The 11,573-nt window shown below is 36.0% G+C and overlaps 7 protein-coding genes across 8 annotated transcripts; 2 read left to right on the forward strand and 5 right to left on the reverse strand.

Moving 5' to 3' along the window:
* Positions 1–18: 18 nt before the first annotated feature.
* On the forward strand, positions 19–1,633 carry LOC133835295 (methionine aminopeptidase 1D, mitochondrial). Its single transcript, XM_062265295.1, has 3 exons — positions 19–167; positions 311–984; positions 1,050–1,633. The coding sequence occupies exons 1-3, from the start codon at positions 79–81 to the stop codon at positions 1,244–1,246; spliced, it is 960 nt and encodes a 319-aa protein (XP_062121279.1). The 5' UTR covers positions 19–78; the 3' UTR covers positions 1,247–1,633.
* Positions 1,264–2,323, reverse strand: LOC133835347 (cilia- and flagella-associated protein 20). Its single transcript, XM_062265362.1, has 2 exons — positions 1,859–2,323; positions 1,264–1,788 (listed from the first exon to the last, which is right to left on the reverse strand). Exons 1-2 carry the CDS (start codon positions 2,132–2,134, stop codon positions 1,465–1,467), a joined length of 600 nt encoding a protein of 199 aa, XP_062121346.1. The 5' UTR covers positions 2,135–2,323; the 3' UTR covers positions 1,264–1,464.
* A 548-nt stretch (positions 2,324–2,871) lies between these two features.
* LOC133835312 (CD2 antigen cytoplasmic tail-binding protein 2 homolog) lies at positions 2,872–4,190 on the reverse strand. The gene is made up of 3 exons (XM_062265321.1): positions 3,990–4,190; positions 3,661–3,853; positions 2,872–3,604 (listed from the first exon to the last, which is right to left on the reverse strand). The coding sequence occupies exons 1-3, from the start codon at positions 4,091–4,093 to the stop codon at positions 2,972–2,974; spliced, it is 930 nt and encodes a 309-aa protein (XP_062121305.1). The 5' UTR covers positions 4,094–4,190; the 3' UTR covers positions 2,872–2,971.
* Positions 4,191–4,300: 110 nt separating this feature from the next.
* LOC133835336 (COMM domain-containing protein 5) lies at positions 4,301–5,313 on the reverse strand. Its single transcript, XM_062265349.1, has 3 exons — positions 4,922–5,313; positions 4,699–4,842; positions 4,301–4,634 (listed from the first exon to the last, which is right to left on the reverse strand). The coding sequence occupies exons 1-3, from the start codon at positions 5,227–5,229 to the stop codon at positions 4,463–4,465; spliced, it is 624 nt and encodes a 207-aa protein (XP_062121333.1). The 5' UTR covers positions 5,230–5,313; the 3' UTR covers positions 4,301–4,462.
* A 678-nt stretch (positions 5,314–5,991) lies between these two features.
* LOC133835322 (ER lumen protein-retaining receptor) lies at positions 5,992–7,493 on the reverse strand. Of its 2 annotated transcripts, none has more exons than XM_062265332.1 (2): positions 7,338–7,493; positions 5,992–7,262 (listed from the first exon to the last, which is right to left on the reverse strand). In XM_062265332.1, the coding sequence occupies exon 2, from the start codon at positions 7,184–7,186 to the stop codon at positions 6,548–6,550; it is 639 nt and encodes a 212-aa protein (XP_062121316.1). In that variant the 5' UTR covers positions 7,187–7,262; positions 7,338–7,493; the 3' UTR covers positions 5,992–6,547. The 2 variants fall into 2 exon arrangements, with proteins under 2 accessions (XP_062121316.1, XP_062121324.1); XM_062265340.1 differs by having other exon boundaries at positions 7,348–7,456.
* Positions 7,494–8,103: 610 nt separating this feature from the next.
* On the forward strand, positions 8,104–9,066 carry LOC133834931 (small nuclear ribonucleoprotein-associated protein B). Its single transcript, XM_062264715.1, has 2 exons — positions 8,104–8,255; positions 8,420–9,066. The coding sequence occupies exons 1-2, from the start codon at positions 8,253–8,255 to the stop codon at positions 9,011–9,013; spliced, it is 597 nt and encodes a 198-aa protein (XP_062120699.1). The 5' UTR covers positions 8,104–8,252; the 3' UTR covers positions 9,014–9,066.
* Positions 9,067–9,116: 50 nt separating this feature from the next.
* On the reverse strand, positions 9,117–11,437 carry LOC133834927 (WD repeat and FYVE domain-containing protein 2). The gene is made up of 6 exons (XM_062264711.1): positions 11,049–11,437; positions 10,627–10,974; positions 10,272–10,384; positions 10,085–10,211; positions 9,830–10,026; positions 9,117–9,776 (listed from the first exon to the last, which is right to left on the reverse strand). The coding sequence occupies exons 1-6, from the start codon at positions 11,207–11,209 to the stop codon at positions 9,496–9,498; spliced, it is 1,227 nt and encodes a 408-aa protein (XP_062120695.1). The 5' UTR covers positions 11,210–11,437; the 3' UTR covers positions 9,117–9,495.
* Between the last annotated feature and the right edge of the window lie 136 nt (positions 11,438–11,573).

Raw genomic sequence — 11,573 nt, forward strand, 5'->3', positions numbered from 1 at the left:
ATCGATATTTATATGTGTTCTATTTATTATTTAATCGATATTGTCAGCTGTTTATTGTTATGGTTTATTGAAAGCAAAATGCAGTTTAGATCAGTGCAAAATTTATTTAAAAATGTTAACAATAGTGCATATTACTTACACCGGAATTTTTTCCAAATTACTAAACGGTATGTTTATTAAATATTAAAAATAATGAGGTGTAGCCGATAGTTTTCATAAAAATATTCATTCGATGTTGACCGTTGCCAACTAAAAATTCGTTTTAAATTAAACTATTTAACTCGAGTCATTTCATCTTGATTCATTTCAGTGATAAGGGCAAATGGGATTTAATTAACGATACTGGAAAAGTTTCTGTTGAACGGAGCATACCCGAGCATATTGAGAAACCTCCATACTACTTCAAACATATGGGAGCCGGCAACACATTAGGAACACCAGAAATAAAAAATGCGGAGCAAATCAAGCAAATGCGCTCGAGTGGCAAATTAGCTGCACAAATTCTTAGGGAATGCGGCAGAATGGCCACAATTGGAACAACTACCGATGAGATAGACGAGTTTGCCCACAAGCGTATTCTTGCCCACAATGCGTATCCATCTCCGTTGCGATATGCAGGATTTCCTAAGTCAGTGTGTACATCTATAAATAATGTAGCATGTCATGGTATTCCAGATGATCGACAGTTGGTCGATGGCGATATTATCAACATTGATGTAACAGTTTATCTGAATGGCTGCCATGGCGATTGCTCAGAAACGTTTCTTGTGGGAGACGTTGATGAACGAGGACGATTCCTTGTGAGTGCCACACGAGAATGCCTAATGAAGTGCATTGCACTCTGTGGACCCGGCGTGGCCTTTAATGAGATTGGTAAATGCATTGACCTATTTTGCAGTGAGCAAAAGCTGGAATCAGTTGCAGCATTTATTGGCCATGGCATTGGCAACTATTTTCATGGCCCGCCCGAGATCTACCATTACGGTAAGCAGATCTTTCTGAAATTGAATTGAAATTGTGCAATCCAAATCGCTTTTATGCTACTGTAGCTAATGATGTTCCTGGAGAAATGCAATCAGGCATGACATTTACAATCGAACCCATCCTATCTTTGGGCGGTGGAGAAATAGGACTTTTAGAAGACGGTTGGACGGCAGTTAGCTTGGACGATTCTCGCAGTGCCCAATTTGAGCACACTATTTTAATAACAGAAAATGGTGTCGATATACTCACAAGTGCAGACTAGAAATACATATTGTTACATAAATTGTTAGAGACATACATAAATGTTCAATTTTATTGCAGAGAGTTGAACGAAGCAAATAAACATATATTTGTGAATAAATACTTATGCCGGCTTGCAGAAAAATTTTGTTGTTTCCACGTGAAATAATTTGCTGATGCGGATGTTTGTGTTTGTGAAATTGCCAGTTGAAATTGGAGTAATATCCGTGCTTAACATAGTTAGCTGCATATAGCATTTGACTTTTGCACGGGCTTCTGTATCGGCAGGAAGAGCTTGAACTCGGGCGGCAGTTCGTCCTCCGAATAGAGCCGATCAGAGAAATAAACTCGACGAATTCGACAGTTTGCATGAATCTGCACCCGTAAAGTTTCAACATAGTTGGTGCCGTAGGCTCGTCGAGTGAAGTCAGATAGATTGAATTGAATCTGATTCCAACCCTCATCTAAGCGCATTGGCATTGTACAAATAAACGGCTTCACCCGAGTGGTAGATTGATAATTGCTCGCACGGAACCGGCGTCTCACATTCTTATCGTCGAGAACCTGTCAAATGCAATATACATATGTCAGTTTATTCTGGATGCCCAATGAAATAGGAGCGTATAGTACTTACCTGCACCTCAAAGGTAAAGTATTTCTTCATGTTCTTAATTATCATTACCAGAAAGGGTAGCTTAATGCCCAATGTTTTCTTTGGATCTGCCGGACATGTTATGAATGTTGTACTCACATTGGTTCCCACAATTTCAAGAACCAGACTTTGGATGTCATTGTCAGTTATACGCTTGATGTGTCCATTTCGCACCTTCTTGTCCCAAAGTTGCAATGGCTTCGAACCAATGCTGTAGAGTATGGACAAGAAGCCGGATTGAAACGTGTTTTTAAACATTTCGCGCAATTTTGTTGACTATGCCGACAGCGTAATTTCTAGCTTGACCAATTTTTTATTTGGCCAGTTTTCGCTGGCCGTTCAATTTTTCGCAGCCGGAATTTGTAAAAGTTACGAACACAATGTACAAAAGTATACTAATTTTATTTAGTCAATAAATTTGTAAACAACAATGTGTTGCTAAGAGCAACAGCGTGACCGCAATTTAAGCTGCAAAAGACATAGGAAAAATATACTAAAAAACATTTCATCTTGCCCGACTACAAATTGGCCACACTTTTTCTAGTGATGAGACAAAGTTTTATATAATTTATCCATATAGAGTACAAAACAACAATTTTAATATTACATTTGAAATAACATTAGCAAAGTTAGCGTTCAAAATAAAACGAGAGCGGGACACCCTATTTAGTATAAAAGAGAACATAAAGTCTTCGACATCTTCAAATCGTTTAGAAAAAAATACACAGAAATACGCACATATAGAAATATTTAAACTATAAATTAAATCAACACCACACTATAACTAAAACTACACCATTTTTGTATACATAAATTTGACCGTTAGATTACAGTTCCAAATGCTCAACAAGCTGAAAAATACTGTTGCTACAATGAACATTTTTTTACTTTGGAGACAATATTTCTCACAACGTATCCGGTTTCAACGACTAATGTACATATTTAATTAATTGTTATTTACATATTGTATCAGTATATTATAAAATGAGCAAAAATTATAAACGATCTCATTTATTAACATCAAATCTAACCTAAAATGTATACGAAAAGATTTATTTTCTGCTTAAAAAGCAGAATTTACAAAATTTAAGTACGTTACAAATACAAATCGAAATCTATTCTATTACTCGAATAAAAACTCGAGCTTTCTCCAACTTTTCTTACGTAGACACCATCCTTGAAATAATCGCCCGTTGACCAATTTAACATCGTTTCTGTACTATATGGACCTTGAATGTTTTCATCATCTTGTTTCCATTTGAATTCCCATTTGATTTTCGGTTCCTCCTCCTCCTCCTTTTGAGTTGTCTTTAAGCGTTTGGACTCCTTTTCTTCAAAATCATCTGCATACATATCAAAGGACTCTGTAACTGGCTTGCTTGGGCCCGGCAAATTTTCTAGTTTCTGCATGATCTTCTCATATGTTTCTTGATATATGTCCATGTTTCCCGTGTTTGAAAGTATTTCATTCGCCACCTCAGTTAGCTTCGCTATTTGCTGCGTTTCAATGTTCTCTATTCCCGCTTTTTTTTGCTTAAGCTTTTCAAGCGTTGATAATTTGGGACGCTTGCGGCCCAATCTTTGTAAAGCCATTTGAACACTTTCGCCCGCCTTCATAAACTCAATCATTTTTCTAAGCGATGCCGCAAGATTAAATGAAGGTACACCATCTCCCGCAACGTTTAGTTCCTCATTGTTGGGATCAAAATAGTTCTTGTCATTCTCTACCTATTAGATAAGCAAAATAATAAAAATGCAAAATAGCCATTTCGTAGCTCATGTACCTTAACCCAGTCAATATTATCCAGCCAGTTATCCTTTATTTCCGTGTCCTTATTCCAATGATAGTGACCATCCTTATCGAAGTGGCCCTCTTCGAGTTCCTCGCGCATATTGAATGGCGTTATTTTGACATCGTCCACTACTTTTCCAACACCCTCCTCACCGCCTTCAATGTCACTATCATTCAGGTTTTCGCTAAAATAGATTATAGTACCACTTATTTCAAACAAAATAAAAAAGCCAAGCAATCGATTCCATTGCAAAGTAAAGCACTTGAATGCTCCGCATCTAAAATGCTGAGCACACTTCAAACGCTCATTTTTTCGCTCACCGTTCATAGTCATCGGAGTCCTCCTCATCCGAGTCCAATGTGTGTTTCTTTTTAAAAATATCGCTATTTTCATGCGAAAAATTTTGCTTTCTTTTCGACGCCATAATTAAATATGGAGGAGTTTCTTTTTATTTACTTTTTCTTAAACACCTTAAAACAACAAGCCTATTGTTTTCATTTGCTATTCATGTACTGGTTCTGTGATCCAGTTCATTTTAGAGATTACGTTTGAAATGTTCTCACTGGCCGCATTTTGTGACGCGCAACAACAAAATGTTGGCTATGGACTGTATAAACATTTCAAATTATAATTTCAATAAAAAAGATTGGTTTTTCATTTTAATAAAGGATTTTCAGGCATAACAGATATTTGAAAATATGCGCACACAATTATCAACGAATATATACATACATACATATATTTGTGCTTAGTATAAATAATAATACTACTTCAATTTTCATCATTTGCAATATTAAAATTGTTTCAAAACAGGTCGATTCTGTAGGGACTGCAATTCGCTTAGTAACATCGCAACATTGAAACGTAAACGTTGAAACATGGATAACGGCAATTCCAAGGTTCTATATTCGCCATTAATTAATTTAAAGTGCAAAACTATGGTAGGTTTATCGAGTTGAGACATCCTAGAAGTACATAGAAGAAATCATAAATATTGTCTTAAACAGTACATCATATATTTAATCTCACGTGGATGTTAAGGATATATTAATTCGCCATTGCATATCCAGCATTTTCGCTCTTTCCATTTTTGTATCAGAGAAATTCTTACTTAGAGTTGTTCGATGATTTAGTAGAACTTTTCCCAAATCCTCCGCAGATGCATCTGGCAGACTAAACAAAAATTGTGGATTATAATAAATACATACACTGTCAGAATGCATAAATCGATTATTTCGACTTTAGTATTTACCCCAAATCATCAATTAAGCATTGACGAAGCTCATGGTCTTTGACAACTCCTTTGGGATATCGCAAATATATTTGCATTATTAACAAGATCATTGTAAACAACTCACAAAAATTCTTGGGTACTTCGTGGCCTGCATTTTTCAATTTGTTGATTGCCAATGCTAAGACGTCGGGAGATGACTTCTTCGTCTCTATATAATGCACAGATACTTGAATTAACACACGGAGTGCTGATTTCGTTAGTTGTGGAATATAAATAGTATACGGTTTGACGCTTTTTAAAATGTGATATCGAAAGTTCGAAGACATTTTTTATTTGCAATTTGTTTTTTTTTTAATGATTATCTTTACAATTCAACTAGTTCATTTTGGAGACGTTAATATGCATTGGAGTTAAAAGAACCAAAATCATCGCATTTTTTTGTGTACACGATAGTTAAGAGTAGGTACTAGCGGGAAATTTACATTGAATAAATGTTTATATAATAATAATTAAATCGACGTAGCCAGTTAAATTAATTATAACAATAATAATTATACCAAAATTTAAAAGTATCAAATTTATTATTTTTTGAGAACAAGCTATATCATTTTGTTTTTTTATAGATCATAGATCAAACGTGGTTAATCTAAAAATGTATACAAATTATTAAATATTATTTTACTTAAAAATATATCTGTTTAATATAGTTTATTAGTCAAAACAAGGACATGTCTGAGACATTTTATATTTTTAAATATTTCATTGTAAAAAAAAAGAAAAATATAGTCCAGAAACATTGGATTGATATCATTATTTCATTTAATTCAATAATCCAAATAAATAAAAGTGTAATACTGCTTGTCAGATCTAAACACTTAACATCAGTAGTTAGTTTTATGGATATTAGCAAACAAGGCGAGACAAGCCAAAATCATGTTTATTGCTATATAAGTTTAAATGAATGTTCATATGCTGATAAGGTCAATACATCCAAAAATACTCATGTATAATCTAAACCTAAAATGCTATAAACAATTTCAGCACATTATTATGTTGGACCAGAAAAAATAATATAATTGCTTGGTTGATTCTGTTTTAAAGTAAATTATAATTACTGCACATTTTGATTTAGGTAAACGAAGTACATTAGATAAGAAACATATTACCACATTAATACACACACATACTACATAAATGTAATATGTATACGAGGCGTACATTTTAGACATTAAGAAAAAATATTGTAGTTGGCAGCATAAGGACAAGACAAAATCATAATGAATAAATAGAATTTGTACATTATTTGTTATACTTTAATAATTTGCATGAGTTCGTTTTTTTGCATATTAGATGGTGCCACATTCAAATTTCTTATTTTCTTTAAAGTTTCAACTAATGCAACACAAAAATATTCCCTTTCGATATACAATATCATATTTTAAATGTATTTTTTTGTGATTTTTTTTTTATCTGATTATGAACTAATTATAACGCTTAGACAAGCGGTCCGCATCTTGCATTATTGCTGCTATCTTCTCCATACTCCGCTGTCTTCTGCCTCCATCCTCAGCATCTGAAGCGACGGCACCACACACGCACACACACATCGATCGTATGGAATTAATTGCTGGTTGCCTGTGCAATTTATGCTGGCAGCTGTAGCTTTTTGCCTTTGAGCACTTTGGTAATATAGAGATAGAAGAAATCGCAATACAAGATTGTCTGAACGATTCCAGCAAAAATCGCAATCAGGTCGTAATGCGACTCCACCATGTAACGATACACCCAGTTCAGCAGATACAGACCGCGATATGATCCGAGCGCAAATAGATAATGGCTTGTAATCGACTCAGCCTCTCCCGTCTTGCTCACCAAGAACAGCTGAGGCAGAATGGCAACTGATTCCAAATAGATCGAGAATGTCCAGAGAACTTCCATCACGGTGAACTCGTGATTGATCACCAATGAGAGCAGAGCGCAAGGAACCAGCAAAAACTCAATGCGGAATGAATCGTGATTGTGATCGTAAGTCGCTTTGAACTTCACATACATCAAATAAACAGTGGCGCCCGATGTAGCCAGAAAGAGAACTTTCATCACCGAGTTGTAGAGGCTGACATATGTGGTGAAGAGGTCGAGATAGCGTGTCAAATAAACGATAGCAAATAAGATCTGCGATTTGCCAGATATGCCAGCGCATGATCTTGTCTTCCATATTTTAAGTAATAGTATTATAATGGCAAATACATGCGATAAATCTCCAGCGAACCGAAAAATATTCATTTTGAATGTGATTCGTCAGAGTTTTTCTTGTAGCGTATTCGTTCTTGTTCTTGTTGCTTGATTATATTGTTGGCACCTTGAATAGGACAAAACGTAAAACAAATTTGTTATTATGTTGCCACATAGCTATGTGTTTTAACTAATTTAATACCGTACTATACCAGTCAACGGTATTTGTTTAATTTTCACTTGTTTTGCCAACGAGCTAAAAATTTTTGGTGTTGTGCCGCCTATAATATGTACGTAGAATGTCGGCACAAAAGAGAGAAACAAAGAGAGCCAAAGTGACGTGGCCACATACATATATGAGCGAGCGTCTGACTTGACTAGAAGAGGAGAAACATCGATTGCGGTATTTTCAATATCGATATTAAGAAACTAATAATTGAAAACGCTTTACTTACAGATAAATTCAGACTTTTATCTTTAATAAGACGCTGCTTTATTTAACACTTTATTTTTTTTAACAAAAGTTGTACATACGCAACGTATGCTTTAAAACTTTTTGTTTTGAATATCGATGTTTGCTATTGAGAATATCAAAAGTATCGATGTCCATGACATCGTTGTTTCCTTACCTCAAAATGTATTATCAAAAACAGCCAGGGCTGCATCAATTAATTACTGTATTCGTAGACAATTTCAATTAAATATTTCTTTCTATATTCTTTTTATATAAGAATTTAAATTAAACAATATAAATATTAAATATAAATTTTCTTATATACATAATGTTATCTCTCATTCTTGGCTTTATTTAAGTAATTAGATTTATTTTACTTCTTTTTTACTGTCCTGTCAGTATATCTGGAAATGGATTTAAAGTTATCAAAAGTTAAAAATTACTAACATTCTTCACATATCGAAAAATCAGTTTAGAAATGAACCAAATGAACAATGAGAAAATTATTCAGTATCTTATTTCCCTGAGCTTCTTGTGAACGATTGAAAACGCTCTACCAGGGACGCATTGTTTGATTGGCCATTTTATTTTCACATACGGCAAACGTTTTTAGCCGCTTAATAATTATTTTTGCTATTTACTTGAACAAAAAACAGTAACAAAATGGTAAGTTTAAGTTTAAATTTTTAGTAGCTTTTATGCACAATGTTTGTAAATTTATCATGCGTCGCACGTGAATTAACAATTATACATAGAAAAGTTGCCGGCCACGCTTGGATGTCTGCAATGTTTATATGCAAATATTTATTATGTTTTCTTTCATTTTATAGACGATTGGCAAAAATAATAAAATGATTCAGCACCTGAACTACAGAGTTCGAATAGTTCTCCAAGACTCGCGTACTTTCATTGGAACTTTCAAGGCGTTTGACAAGCACATGAACCTCATATTAGGCGACTGTGAGGAATTCCGTAAAATTCGATCCAAAAACTCCAAGGTTCCAGAGCGAGAAGAGAAACGCGTTCTGGGCTTTGTGCTCTTGCGCGGCGAGAACATTGTTTCTTTAACCGTCGAGGGACCGCCACCACCCGAGGAAGGCCTTCCACGCGTCCCCATCCCAGGGGCCGCTCCAGGACCCGGAATGGGTCGTGTGGCTGGCCGTGGTGTGCCAATGAATATATCGTCAGTGCCCGCTGGTTTACAAGGTCCAGTGCGAGGTGTGGGCGGTCCCGCCCAGCAGCACATGGCGCCAATGGGACGCGGCGTGCCTAGAGCTCCAATGATGGGCGCTCCTCCACCTGGCCTCATTCCCGGCGGCATTCCATCAATGCCAGGTGGCTTAGGACGAGGTGCTCCTCCTCCAATGCGTGGACCGCCACCAATGATGCGAGGAGCTCCTCCACCAGGCCGTGGTGGTTATTGATTCACCTCCTTGCTGCGTTTATCTTTTAGTAAATAAATAATTTCAGAAACTAACTTTTGTTCTGATTTGCATATTTCTTTCAGATTGAAGAACTGATAATAAATTGATTGATATCTAAAGATCAAATTTATTAAAGAGCTATGAATTTACAATTGATTGTGATTTGCACACTAGTGAGAAGCATTCCGAATACAGAGACATTGATTTTATTTTATTGATATCCATGGATTCTAGTTTTACATCAATTTCATTCCGATGAAAATGTAACTTATTTGTATATTTTTATGTATGAAGTAATGTATATATTTAATAGTAACATATACGTTAAACATTGCTTATATTGTAAAAGTGCATTAACTCGGCGCTGTCATGCCGTTGCTATTTATCAATCAATCAATACTTAGTTAAGTGTTTGGTATTCATAAAAGTTAATATTTTAGTTGAAACGCCAATCATGCAACGTGAACATGGCAATTTAAATATTATACCCAAATAGTGGATAGATCCCAAACTTTAATTAGTCTATCCTGTCCAACAGTCAAAAGGCGCTTTCGTTCCTCATCCAAATCCATGTGAACAATGCAATGTTTGGCATCATGGAACGATGCCAAAGACGGACGCTCCACTGTCTGCAATTGTTTGTAGCATGGATCGCAGCAGCGGACATCGTACTCGAATCCCATTATTGGTATATTAATGCGATTGGTCGAACAATTGTCACAAACAGCTTTCCCGCAGTGACGACAATGATGTTGTCGAATACCTGTTTTGAAATTCAATTAATAATTATCAAAGAATTGCACGGTTTTTAATTACCCAATTGTTTTTGGTCCATCATCGAGCGGAAGTTCCAGAAAAAAGGTCTAGAGCACAGTTGGCAATTATTAGACTCCACCCATCCAGGTACCTCTTTTCGCATAGCATTCATTTCCCAAAAAACAACTACGGAGTCTTCACCACAAGTAATCAATTGCTGTGTGTGATTCGCATACGCCAGAGCAGATACTTTGTTACTGAATATAGACAAGCACATGAGTTTTGTCCAGCTATCAATATCTTCAATATACATACTTATGTCCTTGCAATTCGTAAATAGTGCCTCGCTTTCCGCCTACATCCCAGACAATCACGGATTGATCGCATGCACCACTGAACAATAACTGGGGTCCTTCCACCCATCTCAAGCACCTAATACCAGCTGAAGCACAAGTTATGATTTACCTGTAATGTATTATTGACTGATTTGATTGTAGTTTACCAGTATGGCCTTTAAATGTGGTGATTAACTGCACACCGGACACATCACAGCGTAGCATCGTTATTTGGCCTGCCTGATCTCCAATAAAAGCGTATTTCGCTAGAGCATCGAACCTGTGATGAAAGCAAAACAATTGATAATCAGTAATCAGGTTGCGAAGAATAAAACTGAATAATTTCAGGGCGTTAACGATGTTTTAATTTTTGTGAGAAATGAAATTTATCACCCGAGCGTAAATTTAACAAAAAAAAGAAAATATAATAATAAAAAACTATTTCGTAAACGTAATATACCAAATCTAACAATTTTTCAAATAAATGTACCGAATGTGGCATCCCTGGTCATTTTTACTTACTGCAGTGCAGTGCATGGCGTCTCAAAGTTGTATCCGCCCACTCGAGTTGCCGATTCCGTGCAATGGTACGCAAACTGTTTATCTTTGCCAGCAGAGAGAATCCAGTTGTGAGTTTTCGAAAAAACAACGGCCACCACTCGACCCTGATGCGACAGATAATCGCGGATAAACGACAAACGATTGCAGTCCTCAGAGAGCGTATATTGCGTTACGGTTCCGTTGTCTTGGCCAACGTACAACTGACGTAGCTCCTGAACGTATTCAATGGCAGTGCAGCCAGAGGGCATGTACTGACAAATACTGGGCCAATATTGTCCGGAATCCCGTTTAAGCCAAACACGCACCGTTCTATAAGTAAATTAAATTAATAAGTATGTATTGTTTGCATTTGATGCTGCTGTTTTGCTTAGGTAAACACTTGCTTATCATCTGAAACGCTGATAACTCCATTTTCACCAGGTATTAAGATTGCTGCATTTACATCGTCACCGCTGCCCTCCAATTTACTGAGCAATTCCGGCTTTTTTGTCGATAAAAAGCGGTCATTGTTGCTGCGTTGTGCTGGTTTTATCTCGGCTGCCATTCTTTCAATTCTTTCACTGAGAGAGAGTTAAACTTATGTATGTGTATATATGTGAGTTAGACTTATTGCAACGTTATCTTCTAGTATTTCGATGAATATATACAAAAAAAACGCAGATAAGCGTCTGCTTGCGTTGCGGTACTCTGCTTATTTTCAATTGTTTAAATGAATGAATGAATCACAAAATTAAACTTAATACATCAAAAATTATGACCAGTGTAGCCCTACAGATAAAACTACTAAATCACTTGTAAATTTCAAAACAAAAAAATTGGGTCACACTTTCCTAATGAGAGCTGAGTATCGATGCGGGCACTCGATTGTTTATTAACAGTGACTTACGATATTAGCACATTCCCAATAC

This window comes from Drosophila sulfurigaster, chromosome 2L, assembly GCF_023558435.1.
Source record: "Drosophila sulfurigaster albostrigata strain 15112-1811.04 chromosome 2L, ASM2355843v2, whole genome shotgun sequence".
NCBI classification, from domain to species: domain Eukaryota; kingdom Metazoa; phylum Arthropoda; class Insecta; order Diptera; family Drosophilidae; genus Drosophila; species Drosophila sulfurigaster.

What these genes read in the sequence shown, in the direction of transcription:
- LOC133835295 (XM_062265295.1), top strand. Translation starts at nt 79, where the DNA reads ATGCAGTTTAGATCAGTGCAAAATTTATTTAAAAATGTTAACAATAGT. An exon ending in TTTTTCCAAATTACTAAACG is followed by an intron (nt 168 to 310) that starts GTATGTTTATTA and finishes GATTCATTTCAG; the next exon opens with TGATAAGGGCAAATGGGATT. An exon ending in GCCCGAGATCTACCATTACG is followed by an intron (nt 985 to 1,049) that starts GTAAGCAGATCT and finishes ATGCTACTGTAG; the next exon opens with CTAATGATGTTCCTGGAGAA.
- LOC133835347 (XM_062265362.1), bottom strand. Translation starts at nt 2,134, where the DNA reads ATGTTTAAAAACACGTTTCAATCCGGCTTCTTGTCCATACTCTACAGC. An exon ending in ACTTTACCTTTGAGGTGCAG is followed by an intron (nt 1,789 to 1,858) that starts GTAAGTACTATA and finishes TGCATTTGACAG; the next exon opens with GTTCTCGACGATAAGAATGT.
- LOC133835312 (XM_062265321.1), bottom strand. Translation starts at nt 4,093, where the DNA reads ATGGCGTCGAAAAGAAAGCAAAATTTTTCGCATGAAAATAGCGATATT. An exon ending in GACTCCGATGACTATGAACG is followed by an intron (nt 3,854 to 3,989) that starts GTGAGCGAAAAA and finishes AATCTATTTTAG; the next exon opens with CGAAAACCTGAATGATAGTG. An exon ending in ATAATATTGACTGGGTTAAG is followed by an intron (nt 3,605 to 3,660) that starts GTACATGAGCTA and finishes CTTATCTAATAG; the next exon opens with GTAGAGAATGACAAGAACTA.
- LOC133835336 (XM_062265349.1), bottom strand. Translation starts at nt 5,229, where the DNA reads ATGTCTTCGAACTTTCGATATCACATTTTAAAAAGCGTCAAACCGTAT. An exon ending in TGCTTAATTGATGATTTGGG is followed by an intron (nt 4,843 to 4,921) that starts GTAAATACTAAA and finishes ATTTTTGTTTAG; the next exon opens with TCTGCCAGATGCATCTGCGG. An exon ending in AATATATCCTTAACATCCAC is followed by an intron (nt 4,635 to 4,698) that starts GTGAGATTAAAT and finishes ATGTACTTCTAG; the next exon opens with GATGTCTCAACTCGATAAAC.
- LOC133835322 (XM_062265332.1), bottom strand. Translation starts at nt 7,186, where the DNA reads ATGAATATTTTTCGGTTCGCTGGAGATTTATCGCATGTATTTGCCATT.
- LOC133834927 (XM_062264711.1), bottom strand. Translation starts at nt 11,209, where the DNA reads ATGGCAGCCGAGATAAAACCAGCACAACGCAGCAACAATGACCGCTTT. An exon ending in TACGAATTGCAAGGACATAA is followed by an intron (nt 10,027 to 10,084) that starts GTATGTATATTG and finishes GTCTATATTCAG; the next exon opens with TAACAAAGTATCTGCTCTGG. An exon ending in GATGGACCAAAAACAATTGG is followed by an intron (nt 9,777 to 9,829) that starts GTAATTAAAAAC and finishes ATTTCAAAACAG; the next exon opens with GTATTCGACAACATCATTGT.